Raw genomic sequence first — 15,019 nt, forward strand, 5'->3', positions numbered from 1 at the left:
GGGCTGCAGTGCCGGGACACCCCGTGCTGCCTCTCATGCCTGCTCAGGGTGATGGGGACACCTCAGCCGCTTCATGGTGGGACGCGCCACAGGAAAACATAGGGTTTGCTTCACACCAGCGGAGGGGAACATCATTTTTTCAGCCCATGGACAACAGGGGAGACAACTGAGTGTAGCAAATAACCTGGCTGTTACCATACCACAAAGGTCAGGGGTATTTCATGCCTCACTGAGGCCTCTAAGCAGGCAGCATGACTTGGGCTTCTGCCAGCCCCTGCCTGCCGGCACAGCACACAGAGGGGCAGCCATCAGGCTCTTGGCTAAACCCAGGGTCACGCCGCTGCTCCAGAAGTGCAGTACTCTGAGGACTGACGACAAATATGTAGTGTTTAGCCTGGAGAAAAGGAGGCTGAGGGGAGACCTTAGGGCTCTCTACAACCGCCTGAAAGGAGGTTGTAGCGGGGGGGGGGGCGGTCTCTTCTCACAGGTAACAGTCGATAGGACAAGAGGAAATGGCCTCACGTTGCACCAGGGGAGGTTTAGATTGGATATTAGGAAAAATTTCTTCACCCAAAAGGTTCTGAAACATTGGAACAGGCTGCCCAGGGAAGTGGTGGAGTTGCCGTCCCTGGACGTATTTAAAAGAGGTGTGGATGTGGTGCTGAGGGAGATGGTTTAGTGGTGGACTGGGGCAGTGCTAGGTTAATGGTTGGACTCAATGATCTTAAAGGTCTTTTCCACCCTAAATGGTTTAATGATTCTATATTTTCCTAATAGCTTATGAGAACTGACAGTAATGTAATAAAGTTACTGTGTGAGACAGAATGGAGTTCTGTTCCTCTGCAGTGAAGTGCTTACAGGAGCATTTGAGCCCCAAACAACACAACAGGACTTACCAACTTTCTAGTAGTTTCGATCCAAAGAGTGCAGAGCCCCAACTGAGAAAAGACCTATTTTATGGATGAAAAAATTAAAGCAAAACTGCCAAATGGTATCAGCAAGTGTCTCAGAGCACTTGTCCTCCCGGTGCATCCCAGTGCTTGCGCTGGAGGGAGAGATTTCTCCAGCAGATGTTGGTGCGGACAGTTTTGGTAAGAACACCGATGCTGCTGGGAGTATTTGTCTGTCATTGCTTATGGCCTTGACCCCGCTTCTGCCGTGCATGGTGTCTGTCCACCCCAGCTCTGCACGGAGGAGTCCACGGGCAGGCAGAAGCTGAATGCTAGGGCTGGGGGGGGCAGGGAAGGGTCTGGGGGGATGCAGAGCTGTCCCTAAATAAGGGTTCTTCCCCCGCTGTGTGAGAGCCAGTCAGCGCACTGAGTCGAGATATTTCTTTTTATTTCATTTCTGCAGAATGGGGTGCCAGGCGTTTAACAACAGCCAGCACACCACACAATTCCAACCGCCCAATATTTATAACGAGAAAATAGAGCTGATTGGTTAATAATGATTCATTCACCACTCCTAACTATACATATGCATCTAAGCTCATGTTTAAAACATCTGGGGAGGTTACCTGATTAGCATGCTCATTATTCACAGAGGGGTGTGTATTTTGGCATTATAATTACCCAAGGTTCGTTTGAGATACACTCTTGGCTTGACTTTGGTCCAGAAGTTATATATTTTGTTATCTCATGTCTAAGTGAGCAACTGCAAAAGAGCACATAAGACGCATTGTTTTGTTTCACATCCTATTCAAGGTTAGGTATTTTCTGTGACTTCTCAACCACGTCCCAACCGAAATTTCGTGATAAACTTTTAACTTTGCCGTGTCGACATCAGCAGGAGTGCCGTGGGGACGCGGTGCTGGCCCACGGGCCCCCACGCCTCAGCCCCACGCTGGGGCAGGCAGCCCGACACCATCCCGCAGGCAGCCGGGGAGGAAGAGGAGGAGGAGTTAGTGCTGGTTGCGGGCAGCTTTCCCAGGCAGCTTTCCCAGCTCTGGGCAGAGCAGGTGGAGGGACGGAGGGGACCGCAGCCTCTCGCCCGGCTGGGGAGATGGAGTGGCTGAGCCAGCGTTGCCCGCTGCTGCCCACTGCCCAGAGCTGCCCCCGGCCGGGCCGTGGCACCTTGCTGCTGGTAAGTGGGAGCCCTCCGGCGCTGCCAGGGCCAGCTCCCTGCTTGGGACGGGGGGATGCGGATGACCTGCTGGGGAGCGCGGTGTATGCCAACCCAGGTGACCGTGGAAATGCCTCTGTTTGTACCTTCATAAGGGAACCTCTGCCAAAAAAAAAAAAAAGAAAGGAAGAAAAAGGAAGAAAAAGATCATGCAGGAGGAATGCGTTCTCTGTCTCTGCAGAGCGAAGCAAATTTCTTAGTAGTTTTTTTCCACTTGTGCTGAGGAAGCTCACAGCCTACTCAAAATTGCCATGAGTTGTGTTTGGGGTCGTTTTGTTGTTTGTTTTGGTTTGGGTTTTTTTTTTGGTACAGAACCTCATCAAAACTAGGCAAAAAGTCCTAATGTGGTAATTTTAAGCCCTACAGCTGTTTTTAGTTCACCAAAGCCAAAACAAATCTTGCAGAAATCTTAGTCTCTCTAAACTCAACTATCATTTTGCTGGTCAGTGCTTTTCAGTGAAATGCTTAAAATCTCACAGCAGATTTTTAAATTTTGTTCACTTTAACATTTTGGCAGTCATGAGTTTATTCTGTTTATCAGGTAGGAATCCTGAAGTTTCACTCCTTCACTTTTGTACCACCCCTTGGCAAATGCAATTATTCTGAAAAAAGGGGGCTTTTATCTTTCTTTAAAAAAAAAGGGGGGGACATGACAAAAAAACAAGGCGGTGGTCACTCTTGTACTAATATTCAGTCACAAATGTTCGTGGGGATTTCCTCATCACATGCACATACATCTTCCAAGAAGATTAAAGATCTTCTTTATGATTGCTGTGCTGAACAGGTTGGATTTTTTTTTCCTGAGCAGGGAGCATGATTACATTCTAATCTGGAAAAATAGATACACCAGCATATCTCTGTTTGGCTTGTAACTAACTGAGTAGCTTCTGGGATTTGTTGCATAATATTTGTTAAATGGCTTAGTGGGAAAAAGAGCACAAAAGAAGCTCTAAAAATTATTATGAGAAACCTTTTGATAACAAAGAATATTTCCTCAAATGGATTGGAAAAGAGGAGACAACCAATATAGCACATCAGTCATTTTCCAAACGGAAAGGGGCTCCTGTCTTTGTGGTGACAAGAGACATTTTTTGAATTCAATCTTGTTTTAAAAAAAACGCTCTGACATTGGTCATGTAATGGGAGGTTTTTAGAGGACAAAGGAGGGTGGAAATATGAGAGAAAAGGAATATATTCTTAGTCTTTTAAGCATTTTTTTATCCCTGCAGTTGAATAAGGGCCAGATGCTGTTTATTTCAAAAACAAGACAAAAGACAAAGAGAAGAGCAGCTGTGCAGAGAGCGCGAGCGCTGCAGCCCTGGGTACGGGCACCATCCTTCGGCTATTACTCAGCACACCAAATTAACCTTGCTATTCCAGCTATTTCCCTGCTGAGATAATTATGTATTTTTATGTGACTGTGTTTATGGCATGTGAGTACAAAGAGCAGCTAAGGGTCTTGCCAGGAATAGCATCTAATGTACAGCAAAACCAACTTGTTGCCACTGCACTGCCAGTCTGTGGAGAAAGCGTTATTGTTTCCTGCAGCCCGGCACGACAGAGACAGCCCTACAGACCTGGGCTGTGTCCATTAGGATTTCTGTGCCCAAAAGGATCCAATTTCACTGTCCTATTAGTATCAGATAATTAAGATGAAATTAACTTAAAACCTGCATTTAAGTCTTACCCGCCCTTGCCTGCTCTGCGGGTCTGTGTCGTAGCCTGGGTGGGCTGCACAACATCTGTCTGCAGAAGAGAGCAATCGTCCTGGGCTGGCGGGGCAGGACAAAAGCTCTCCGGGTCCCGGCACAGACTGTACTATCCCAGGCTTGCTGGGGGTTCCGCTCCCATATCAGGCTGCAGCCCAAATCTGCTTCCCATGGCCAGATCCCTACCCCTACCTGACATACTGCTCTCCTTTCCGCATCCCCGGGGAGGTGAAGGGCCCTTCCCCATCGTTTCCCAGAGGGGTGGACATGCCTTGCCATGGGTACACGGCCAGAAGATGGCTGCGGGATGTGTGCTCAGCGGGAAAGAAGATGTGCTTGGTGTAGGAGCCATGCCTGGCGGTTCCAATCTCATCCCTTTTTGCAATAAAAATGTGTTTTAACAGAGGCAGCCAGGGACTTACCTCCTTATTCTTCTTCGTAAAACCAGTCCTGGCTGCTGAGGCTGTGCGGTGGGGTCTGTAACCCCCACTAGTCTGGGGTGTGACCTCCTGCAGCAGAGGTCTGGGCACCTCGGAGCTGATGCAGCCTCAAAAACTTTCCTGCCCCAAGCGCTTGGCACAGTACTAGATTGGCCACATTGGAGGGAACGAATCTCCCTATGAGCATGTTTTCACTGAAATTACAACTAGTGCTACTGTGATGTTGAAAGAAAGAAGACTGGAGACTTCCCTTGAGCCACAGATAATGTAAACACTTAGTTTTACAAAATGCTATATTTCACCTAACATCATCACTCATATATTTTGCATTTTAGGTGGTGACTCTATCTTTGCTGATGTACCCGGTGCTGAGGAGTCTCGCTCTTCAGCTGCACTCTGCCGCCACCGGCAGCTATGTCTCTGGGACCCACTCCATTGCCTTCATCAACTGTCTCAACGAGCAGATTGCCAAGGATATTGCAAGGTACAGAGACGCTTCCCCTGCTTGTCTGCTTGAATTGCTCGAAAGCAGCTTCTTGTGGATAAAAGCCTTTCCTTGTCCCTTGAGAGCGGCGGTACTTCTCTGTACTTTGCACTTCTATCCCGATGATGCTCCTTTTCTCCTACCCTCTCTCTTTCTCTCTTTGAACCACATATCCACTTAAAAAGAGCTGTGCTTTCTAAAAGAAGGCTGACAATTGCCTCTGAAGTCAATGCCATGGTAACATCAATCCAATTCTCAATTTATTCTCCTGCCTTTCTTTTTCAAGACCCATTTTAAAGTCATGGCCCTAAATCTCTGGGTCCTCAGATGGATTAAGCCCCAGCCCCATGTTCTCTGACCTGCCACGGTCTTACGCAGAAAACAAATTCCAGGAGAGGTGTTTGTGGAGAGCGACAAAGCACAGAACACTGCCAAGAAAAGAAATAAAACCAAAAGTGGTCCACAGCAAACACAGAACAGGCGCTTGTGAGGTACCACCTGGGAGCCTGCACTCTGCTCACCAGGCAAACTCCAAGGAATGAGGGCTCTACCTTGATACTTTTTTTCTCTCTCTTTTAATGTATGAGATACTTTGTGTGATATTTTGCATGCAGAGGTTTTTTGTTTTTTTTCACATATCCATCAGTCCCTGACTCAATAGATGGTTTGTTCAAAGTACTGAAACCATGTTGCCTGGGGAAATGTTTATGATGGACCATTAAGTTTCCTGCAACACCTCTTGCACTCTTTTCCCTGCTGCTTGCCAAAAACTCTCTGTCTTCTGTAAAGTGTTCCCGAACACTTTACAGTGTTCAGGAACTGACGGGCTACTGAAAGGGATTTTGTGTGACCTTAAATACTGCAACTGTATTAAGAAATTCAAATAGAATAATAACTGTACTGCTTGATGTCTTCTGAAAAAAGAAGTAAGCATACGTGGATGGTGAAAAGAGCCTCAGTGCCTGAAAATGCTTCATCTTAACAGCTTTGCAAATGTTTTCCACTCTTTGTTCTGTATCTTGCAAGGAAGGGAAAGGAAATAAATCACTCCCCATTGCTGAGGTATATGTATTTTAGTTGCATTTTTACTGGTGGAGTAACTATTCCTTTGTTTCAGAATTTGGATGAATAAGCCACAGTTGTAGAGGATGACACAGGGCTTCTACACTTATTTTCCCACCCGTGGTTTTCCTGGTGCTCTCGTGTTTATTCTTTCTTTACATTGCTCAATGGAGCACTCACTTTGATGGATCAGACTGCAAGCAAATTTTCTGCTAGTTTTAAGACAGAGGAGTTCAGGGTTTGTGAAAGCAGATTAGCTGCATGTAGAATTCAGCATCTGGCTTGTTCATTGCATCAGTTCTAACCCAGTTTATCTGGATTACTATTAACTGAAAATCCTCAGAAGAAACCCGGAGTTGACAGAGGAGATCTAGTCTCTCCCCTGTGCCCGCTGTGAGAAGCTGACCCCTTTGGGTTGGATGGTGTGGCCATTCCACCTCGCGTAACTTACCTAACACCCGAGCAGCCTGTCAGCCTCCAGTTCTGCCTCAGATTTGTGCATATCATTTTCTTTGCTTTTCTGCTTATTAATATTTCATCTGTCTCAATTCACATCCTATTGTGAGGCAAGGACAAAGAAACACACATTAAGTACCCAACCCAAAGATATCATGTATTATGCAGATGTTTTTCCACAGATCACATTCAGCTTCTTATAATGTTTCCCGTTCCCATGGTGGCCGCTTGTTTCCGCTCAGCTTGCTAGAACAAAGTTGAGGATCTCAGTTAGGATCACAGTTTGTTGGGACAGAGCAGAAGCAATTAGAAGGTACTCACCCAAATCAAAAGGTTCTGGCGCTGAAGTGACTTGGGAGTTGCAGGCAGCAAAAAACAAAATGATTTGTGCCATGTGTTTGACATGATAAACACAGCAGGGATATCTCCGCTCGTGCTGCTGCAGTTTGTTGGTCTACAGATTAACTCAAGATGCTCTACAAGCATTAAATGCCTGGAAGTGGCTACACATGGTGAGAGCAAACAACCCAGAGCCTCCTCGGATAGCTGTCCTCTCGGACCATGGTCCCTCTGAGTCATTGGCAGAGAGAAGTCACTCTCCATCGCCTTGCTGTGCTTAAACGTTAAACCCAGTCTGGCAGGTTAGCTGGGGCCATGCACTGGTTCTCCGGTGCACTGCTGGAGTGGCGAGATGTCGTAGGATCATGGGGAAGGGCTGCTTTCCTCCCAGCGCCTGGGCTGCTCCTGATTCCTCTCTGCCCTTGCACAAGGACACCTTTGCCTTGCGCTTGTGGTTGCAAGATATAAACCTCTACAAATGGACGGAGAAAGCAGGGCTGATAACGAAGGTGTGCAAAGGAGCTTATGCACATTCAAACGAGAGCCCGTCTTTCCTTATGGGTCAGAGGCCAGATCACAAGGCACGATGCAGTTGCACGTTAGCGCTTTGGCCGGGGTGTCTTCAGGTCACTGCTGCAGGGCAGGCATCTCTTGTGCTCCTGCTGCTCGTCCTCGGGGGCGCACTGGCCGGTTTGTTCTGTAATCGCCTCCAGTCTGTACCATATCCTGGGTGCAAAGACAATAAATCTTTAACTTGCTCTGAGCCAAAAGTGTCCTGGAGAGCATTTTGGAGTGGAGTAGTAGTTAATCAGACTGGTTTTAATTCTTCAGCTCACTAAGGGTTAATTTTTGCAAGTTGTTGAATCAGCCTTTCAGCATCTAATAACTCCTATCTTCTCTGCAATTCAAGGTCAGCTAGAAGTTAAATGTTTGCATTGTCAAAGCACTTGGTACAAAATAGTGCCCAGTGATGCCAGTGTTAAAGAAAACCAAAGGTAAAATCGCTCACACAGCTGCCTGCAAGAGGGATGGGGCCGCCATCTCCATGGGAAGGGCCCAGACATTGCTGTGGTCAGAAAACACAGTGTTTGACCTAGTTCTTCTAAAAATCCACCCTGAGATTGTTTCAATACTCTTTAATCACTTAAATATCACTTCTGCTGGCAGACCCAAGCCACTCTGCAATAACAAATCAGCCCACAACTAAAGGAGGCAGCCAGAGGGAAGGAATTTATTTGGGCTTCAGATTTCTAGGTCGTTTTGGGTAGAAAAACCTTGATGTTGTTAATTTAACAAGATCCACATTTAGTCTGCTGTGTGAGGAAGAGGCATAGTTTGACAGCATAAATACAGGACCAGGAGACAAACCCTCTGGTGTCCATCCCAGCCCTGGTTCTCACGGCCCCGTGGCTCAGCCCCTTCCCTGGTGTCCCCGCGGCACGATGGGCAACAGGGCTGACGCTGGGCAGGGTCCTTGCACCGTGTGAGGGACGGGTCCCATGTACTGCTCCAGAACATGAGCAACACCGAACCTTCCTGCTTGGTGGAGGGGACAGTGAGGACTGTCGCAGAGCTGTGCCAGGAGGAGCTGAGCTGCAGCAGCTCCAACTGGAGGTCACCTTTGCCTCAGCTTTCCCAGGGTAATAATTAACCCCAACTCCCCCATCTCCAATGTCAAAGCTGGTGCTGGCGGTCAGAGGCAGCACAAGGGAATGTCCCCGTGGCTGGGGGCAAGCGCTGAGCCGCAGCGAGCTGGGGACAGGCACTAACTCCCCCTCCTGTCTTACCCAGGGCCATCATGGATAAGAAGCTGGCTGCCTACGTGAACATCCTGCCGAAGAGCTCGGCCTTGTAAGTTGTGCTGAATATTCCCTGATGGAGGAGGCAAAGCTGGGCTCCTGGCAGGAGGAAAGGAGGAGATGGACACCCCACGGCCCCAGGGAGAGGAGGCAGTTTCCAGAAGGCTGCTGGATCTCTTTGTTGTTGCAGATGGTAGAGATGATCCTCACCAGGGCAAAGTGTGCTAAGCTCATTAAGGAGTGCAGATGCTCCGACTGCCAGTGGGGACCATTTATTTATTGGTTACTTAGATGCACAGAGATCTAGCAAAGAGCAAGGTGATTTATGGCCCTGAGGACATGACACCTGTTTTTAGAGGATCTAAAAAGAAGCCAAGATAGGGACCAGAAAAGGCCTTTACAATATTAAGCGGCACTTTCAGGAAGGAAGAACGGTATCTTTGACTTGAAATACAACCAGCCGTGCTCTGAGGGTGTCCTCAGCAAAGGGATTGCACTTTTTAGAGAGGTTAAAGAACAAATCCCCAAAACAGCCATTTGCTCGACGGACCACCCTGGCCTGGCCCCACATTGCAGCCTCCCCGCGGTAGGGGGTCCTCCCAGCACCCCCTCCCCAGGCTGTTCCATAGCCCAGCCAAGGCTGCTGAGGCAGGGCAAACCCAGTAACACCCGTCTTCCCCTTACACTTGGTTCCCTACGAGCCACAACGGCCGGAGCCGAGTTGCTTGTGCGCAGCCCTGCCTGCTCCAGCTGGATTCCCCTCCATGCCCCGCTCAGCAGACACCACGATGCCTCCGAATGCCTCCTGGCGCAGGAACTCAACGCGCAGATGAGATCACGATGGCCTTCTGTCAACATAAATGTTTTGAAAGGTCATATCTGACTCATGAGATCTACATCTCTCCTGCAGGCGTGATCCTGCCACACTCAGCTTCCCAGCTGCAGCCGCGCTGCAGTGCCTGAGGCACTGTCACCCGGCCACTGCTTGGAGCAGAGCTGCCACCATACAGACCCCCAGAGCCACCCCATTCCCAGCTCCTCTGCCTTGCCGCCCCCCCTGGGCAGCTCTCTGGAGGCTGGCACAGCCAAGGAGGCTCCGGTCTGTAATTCCAGGGTGCTCAGTCACGTACACAGCAGACTTTGGGGGCCAGTGATGCTTCCTAAGCACCACTTTGTAAAGGAACAGCCACACGCAGACAGCACCAGGCAGGAAAGCTAAACCCCCCAGGGAAAGCAACATGGCTGCACCCAGAGCTGTATTTGCTGATGCTTCTTTTCTTTTAAATTTAGGTATTTCTGGAAAGGAGAGCTGGAAGAATCCACTGAAATACTGCTGGTAAGTGACAATTCCCCAGGTCGTGAAAACCCCCATCCCAGACAGCCCCAGCCAAAAGGGGCCACAGGGAGGTTTGGGGAGGATGGCACCAACAAGCCGAGATTTGGGACAGTACCCAGGGACCCCAAGCACCCACCTGCGGGCATGGCAGTCGTGGCTGGGGGTGGCAGCCTGGCTCGGCCCCTCATCCTGCCACCACAGGGGACATCCCCCAGGGAAGAGACCAGGAAGGGCTCCTATTGCACTGCCGGGTGCTGGCTGTGCTGGATGAACGCAGTGGAACTGTGCCTGCAGGATTGCTCCATCCCCTTTACTTCTCCCCTGATTTTTTTTTCTTTTTTTTTTTTTTTTTTAACTCTCCACAGTTAGTGAAAACAAGGACATCCAAAATAGGTGAATTGACCAACTACGTCAGGTGAGGCTCTGGCTCCGTGGGAGCGCTGGGTTTCCTATACAAGGTATGCTGCCATCTCACGCTCAGGCTTTGGGAGTCAGTTTCTTGAGCTGCTTCCCATCCAGAGGGGGTTTAAGTGCTCCTGATGCACCTTCTGAGCCCGAAAACAAAGAAAAAAAACCAGAGATGGCAGCAGCAAAAAAAAAAAAAAAAAAAAAAAGGTTTGCAGGAATATCAACTGTTGGGGTCCAGCCAGCCCCTCCGTACTGGGTACATGGAGGGATTCTCCTTCTCCTAACACAGGTTATTCCCTGGCTGCCTCCTGGCAGGATTTCCTGCATTTCCCAAGCACTGAGTGGTGAGTGCAGGCAGCTTCAGGCCAGGGCCCCTGGCGATCAGCTGCTGGCTGTGGTAAACCCCAAACTCAAAGCAAAATTCTTACATGGCAAAAAGAAGATGCGGGTGCTTTGAAGTCAGTGGAGAGCGTGGGACAGGGCTGGCGCACACGGCTGGGAGCGGAGACCTCTGCTTCCTGCGCCTGCGAGCGGGTCTGCTCTGCCTCGGGGCTGTTGGTGACACTGTTCCTCTGCATCTGTTTCCACTTTAGATCTATCCATCCCTTTGAAATTCCCGAAATCATCAGCCTGCCTATTGACCAAGGGAACCCTCTCTACCTGAAATGGATAGAAGAAAGCGTCCCACGGGACTAACTGAAAAGTGCAGAAAGCACCTCGCTTTCGGGGAGACCAGGTGAAACGTGCTGAGCCACGCTGGTCTCCCTGTCCAGGCAGGAGTTACGCACACGTGGGGAGGCAGCTTACGTCTTCACAGGTTTACTATAACACAGAAGCTTGGGATTGGGAATTTCGTTTGCACTCGAAGCATCCCCTCCTTGGCCTGACCCTGCACTCCAGGGAGCACCAAGCAGCCCGGAGGTGCTGGCGGCTGAAGTGGGGAAGGGCTACGTGCACCAAGGGCTGTTGCAGCATTGAGGATACACGGAGATGCTTGTGTCAGGGCAGGGCAGCATTTGGGGGCTGTCTTGGGCCCCCAGCAGCAAACGCCAGCTGGTAGCCATGGCCTGGCAGCCCCTTCAGCACTGTGTGTCCCTGCAGCCAGCGACTGTACAGCAGGATGTGGCCAGGCACCCCGCAACGCGCCGGCTCACACCCTCTCCTGCTGTCATGCAATGTGCTGGTTGGAGTCTTAACAAAATCCAAGGAAACAGCAAACTTGAGCAGGCGCTGCAAGCATTTACCCAGAGCCGCAAGGAGCGCACGCACTGACCCTGCCCTACCCGCCGAGCCGGGGTGAGCTGGGCAACATCCACCGCCAGGTCAGGGAAATCAAGTGCCAGCAGGACCAGGGCATCACCCGGCTGTACGGCATCGTCCCGGCCCTGCATCCCCTACCCACGCCTGAATGGTGGCTTTCTACCCAGACCAAGTTTAACCTTGTAAAAAAATGCTCATGTTAATAATTTATGTTATTTATGTGACTGGGAAGGGAATAAACAGGAGTGTTTCTTACCTGGGCAGGCTCACACGTTGTTGCAGTGTGCAGGCGCAGTGTCCGCGGTGAGCCGGGCAGGAGGACGGGCCCGTCGTGGGTTTGCGGTGACCCTCTGCAGCCCGATGCTGAGCGATGCTCCGCTCGCTCCCACCTGCGTGTCTGGGGCTTGTGCAGAAGTGGTACAGGGCATTTTGCCGGCATTGAGAGCTGTGCCCGCGGGCTTGTGTGGCCCCATCAGCCGTCAGAGGGAGTGCGGGGAAGGCTCCCAGGTGCAGGAAAGAGACGACAACAGGGAAAATGGTCTGAGCTCTGAAAGTGGGAATCTTCTCAGTGCTGAATCCAAAGAAACAGGGTACCAGCTGGGCACCTTGTGTGGCAAAAAGGGACACAGCGCGTGAAGCTAGCACCAGCACCGCACCCAAAGCTAAGCTTTGTTACACTTCCTCAGGGTTACGTTGTGCAATGTGCAGGTTTTAGGCTAAGACTGAGTGGATGGGGACCATTTGGGACATCACCAGTCAGCAGGACTGCGAGTGAGGGCAGCCCCTTTCTACCAAACCCATCACTGCAAGGGGTGTCCCTGCCCCCTGCTGTCCCCACACTCCACCGGCTGTGCCCACGCTCACCCCTTTGCATCCTTCTGCTGTTCTTGTGCTTTGGGGCAGCATCTCTCCGGCCAAGGGGACACCTCAGCCTGGCACAGAGCACGACCCAACAGCACCAGCTGCATCGTGGTGGGCACCGGGTGCCTGCCCGGGAGCACACTCTGACCCCCAGTGCCTAAACTCAATAATCCTGACACCACAAAGAACCAGTGATGTTAATAAAAAAAGACTTTTTAATTGTACATCAGACATTAATTACAACTTCGGTATAACAAGAGTTGGTTATTACAAGCAGCAACCTGAAGTCATAGATCTTTAGAAGGTGCACAGAGTCATTATAATATCTATTACAGCTAACGCAAAATATACTCTGCAACAAAAATACTTATAGAGGCTCCACATTCAATTCTCTGCAAGAGGCCAAGAGGAGAGGAGATGGAGGACAGAGGGAGAGGAGGGGAACCGAGGCCACATGCTGTGGGTGCTCCCACGAGTGCAACGTCCATTGGCACATCCCATGGGAATAACCCAGCTCGGCCCTGGCACGGCTCTTGGCAGCCCCCCGACCCCCAGGCAGCAACTTGGACAATCACAAGGACTTCACAAACACTGGTGAAAGGGAAATACTTGAAGCGATCCTTTGGTGACAAGCCAAGGCAGGACGGGCAGTGACCGGCTGGCTGCAGGAGCTGACCCCCCTCTGCCAGGGACCAGGCAGCACCTCTCCCAAAAGGACGGGGACCCGCCGGAGATGCACCCCTCCAGATGAGCCGAGATGCAGACCCTGAGGGTGCCAAGCGCCTCTCCCCAACGCACCTCAGACCCACTCGGCTCTAACCACCTTGTGGTTGTTGGCCAGAGCCTCCTCTCCCAAATCTCATGCCGCAGAAGCAGCCAGCAGCTTCTCCACCGCGCACACCACCAGCTGCACAACACCGGGCACCTCATCAGAAAGGAGTTAAAATGCTTTTACCTGCTGAGCCAAATAGTCACACTCCTAGTACGGGCACCGAAGCAGGTCACGCATGGTCCAAACCACGTGAGAACATCCTGGGGCTTCAGAGAAGCTGCTGCTCTGCACCACGGCCCTGGGTGAGGCATCGTCACTGCAACCGTCACCTCACAGCTGCAAAGGCCTGGTGCCTGCTAGGTTAATTAAAACAACTGGTAACCCACCCACTTCATGGGTGTTCCACTACATTATTTTAGCAGTAGCTGAAGCAGGAGTTTGGTTTTAAGGACCATGCTTTGGCTTCTGGTTTGCAAACATCACCTGCTCCCTTGTGCTGATCACGCCAACAAATTTTCTGAAGTACTTTTTCAGTAAAACAACCTTTTCAGTTCACCCTCCAGTCAGCAGATCCCACAAGCACACGTACAAACAACGATGGGGCTTCAGGGACGGGGTGTGCTGATGGAGCGGGACCACACAGACCCCCCAGCATCGCCCACCCGCCGTCCCCATGGGACGGCCACGGTGGTGATGGGGAGAGACAAGAAGGACATTAAAAATATATATCTCTCTCTCTTAGATAAAAAAACATCTAACAAATATGTCTGATGATATTACATTTTTTTTTAAAAAAAAAAAGACAACTACTTTGCTCCTGAACAACCTGGCAGTATTGCTTGAGTTAAAGAAAGGGACTGCTCCCTCTCTCCTGCAGACAAACCGGCCCCACGCGCTCACAGACGTTGGCAGTGCCCCAGTAACAGAAAGCATGGCTGCTCTCCGGCCAGGCACAGCCACGAGGCCACGGGGATGGCCGTGGGGACCGCGGTACAAGTACAACCTCCTCCCCGTGCCTCCGCTGTCCTCTTCAGCCTTTTTGGTTTGTCTGCTTGTTTGGCACATTCAGGATGAGGATTCCTGCGGGAATAAAGGCCTCAGGCTCCAGTCTGTGAAATGCCTGCGGTGGTTTTAAGGCAAGGGCGTATCTTTTGGCTGATCTCTTCCAAGACCGTGATTGTCACAAGAACAGGGGAACTGGTGCATCACCCAGGGAAGCTGGTGCATCATCACACGCCGTCCAGGTTGCGGGACAAGAGCGACCACATGTATCTGCCCCGCGGCCGCAAAAGCCGACCGCACATGGGCTGTTCACAGGGCATTTTCCCCTCATTTAAACCAAACCACATTCCTTTAATGAATGGATTTATGAGGAGGAGGAGAACCCCATATACTGACTCTGGGGAGAGCTGCCCATGTTTCCTAGGGGCTGTGCAAGCACGGGTCGGGGAGCTGCTCTTTGCTGTAGCAGCAGGACCCCCTCCGGTCTGCTCGGCACGGCTGGGATGTGGGGCCCAGTCGTGGCGCATCAGGCACCGGCACAACGTCCATCTGCATGAGCAGGTTGTGGGCTTCCCCAGGGGGTGCCCATCCACGCCGGGAGAGACCCTTCTGGAAAGGCCAGACCCGCTCACTGCTCCGACCACCGCCGTGACGGCGCCTCGGGCTTGGCCGAAGGCTCCATCAGGAAGGCACAGCTGAGCCGCGCTCTGCATATCCACAGCCAATAAAATAAAAAATGTTAAGTTAAAAAAACCCCAAAACACAACACAGCGGCAAGGCTGTGGGCTTTCAGCCTCGGGCAGCACTGCCGACGGCGCTGGTGACCCTGCCTCCCCCCGCGGCAGTGCCCAGCGGGACCCCTGAGCACGGCGGGGGCCTGCGCCCCTCCTCTGCTTCGCGGCGAGGCTTTCCCCGTCATCCCCATCTCCGCTGGTTTGGCTCCGGGAGAGGTTTTGGGAGCTGGCAAGGC

The 15,019-nt window shown here is 51.1% G+C and overlaps 2 protein-coding genes across 2 annotated transcripts in view; one reads left to right on the top strand and one right to left on the bottom strand.

The window, feature by feature from the left end:
* PSMD5 (proteasome (prosome, macropain) 26S subunit, non-ATPase, 5) overlaps positions 1 to 4,048 on the bottom strand; it is an 11,187-nt gene extending 7,139 nt beyond the window's left edge. Inside the window, exons 1-2 of the mRNA XM_009892344.1 lie at positions 4,023 to 4,048; positions 1,178 to 1,228 (exon numbers count right to left, since the gene is read on the bottom strand). Of these exons, the coding sequence (XP_009890646.1) occupies positions 1,178 to 1,228; positions 4,023 to 4,048 (77 nt within the window). The remainder of the gene's footprint in view (positions 1 to 1,177; positions 1,229 to 4,022) is intronic.
* A 578-nt stretch (positions 4,049 to 4,626) lies between these two features.
* On the top strand, positions 4,627 to 10,850 carry CUTA (cutA divalent cation tolerance homolog (E. coli)). Its single transcript, XM_009892266.1, has 5 exons — positions 4,627 to 4,754; positions 8,403 to 8,462; positions 9,701 to 9,746; positions 10,112 to 10,161; positions 10,748 to 10,850. Exons 1-5 carry the CDS (start codon positions 4,627 to 4,629, stop codon positions 10,848 to 10,850), a joined length of 387 nt encoding a protein of 128 aa, XP_009890568.1.
* Positions 10,851 to 15,019: the final 4,169 nt, after the last annotated feature.

The sequence above is a fragment of the Charadrius vociferus genome, unplaced genomic scaffold, assembly GCF_000708025.1.
Source record: "Charadrius vociferus isolate BGI_N301 unplaced genomic scaffold, ASM70802v2 scaffold549, whole genome shotgun sequence".
NCBI lineage: Eukaryota > Metazoa > Chordata > Aves > Charadriiformes > Charadriidae > Charadrius > Charadrius vociferus.

Bases quoted from the DNA above. Each gene is read 5' to 3' on its own strand.
- CUTA (XM_009892266.1), top strand. From the start codon at position 4,627: ATGTACCCGGTGCTGAGGAGTCTCGCTCTTCAGCTGCACTCTGCCGCC. The intron at 4,755-8,402 runs GTACAGAGACGC...TGTCTTACCCAG, and splicing joins ATTGCCAAGGATATTGCAAG to GGCCATCATGGATAAGAAGC. The intron at 8,463-9,700 runs GTAAGTTGTGCT...TTTTAAATTTAG, and splicing joins CTGCCGAAGAGCTCGGCCTT to GTATTTCTGGAAAGGAGAGC.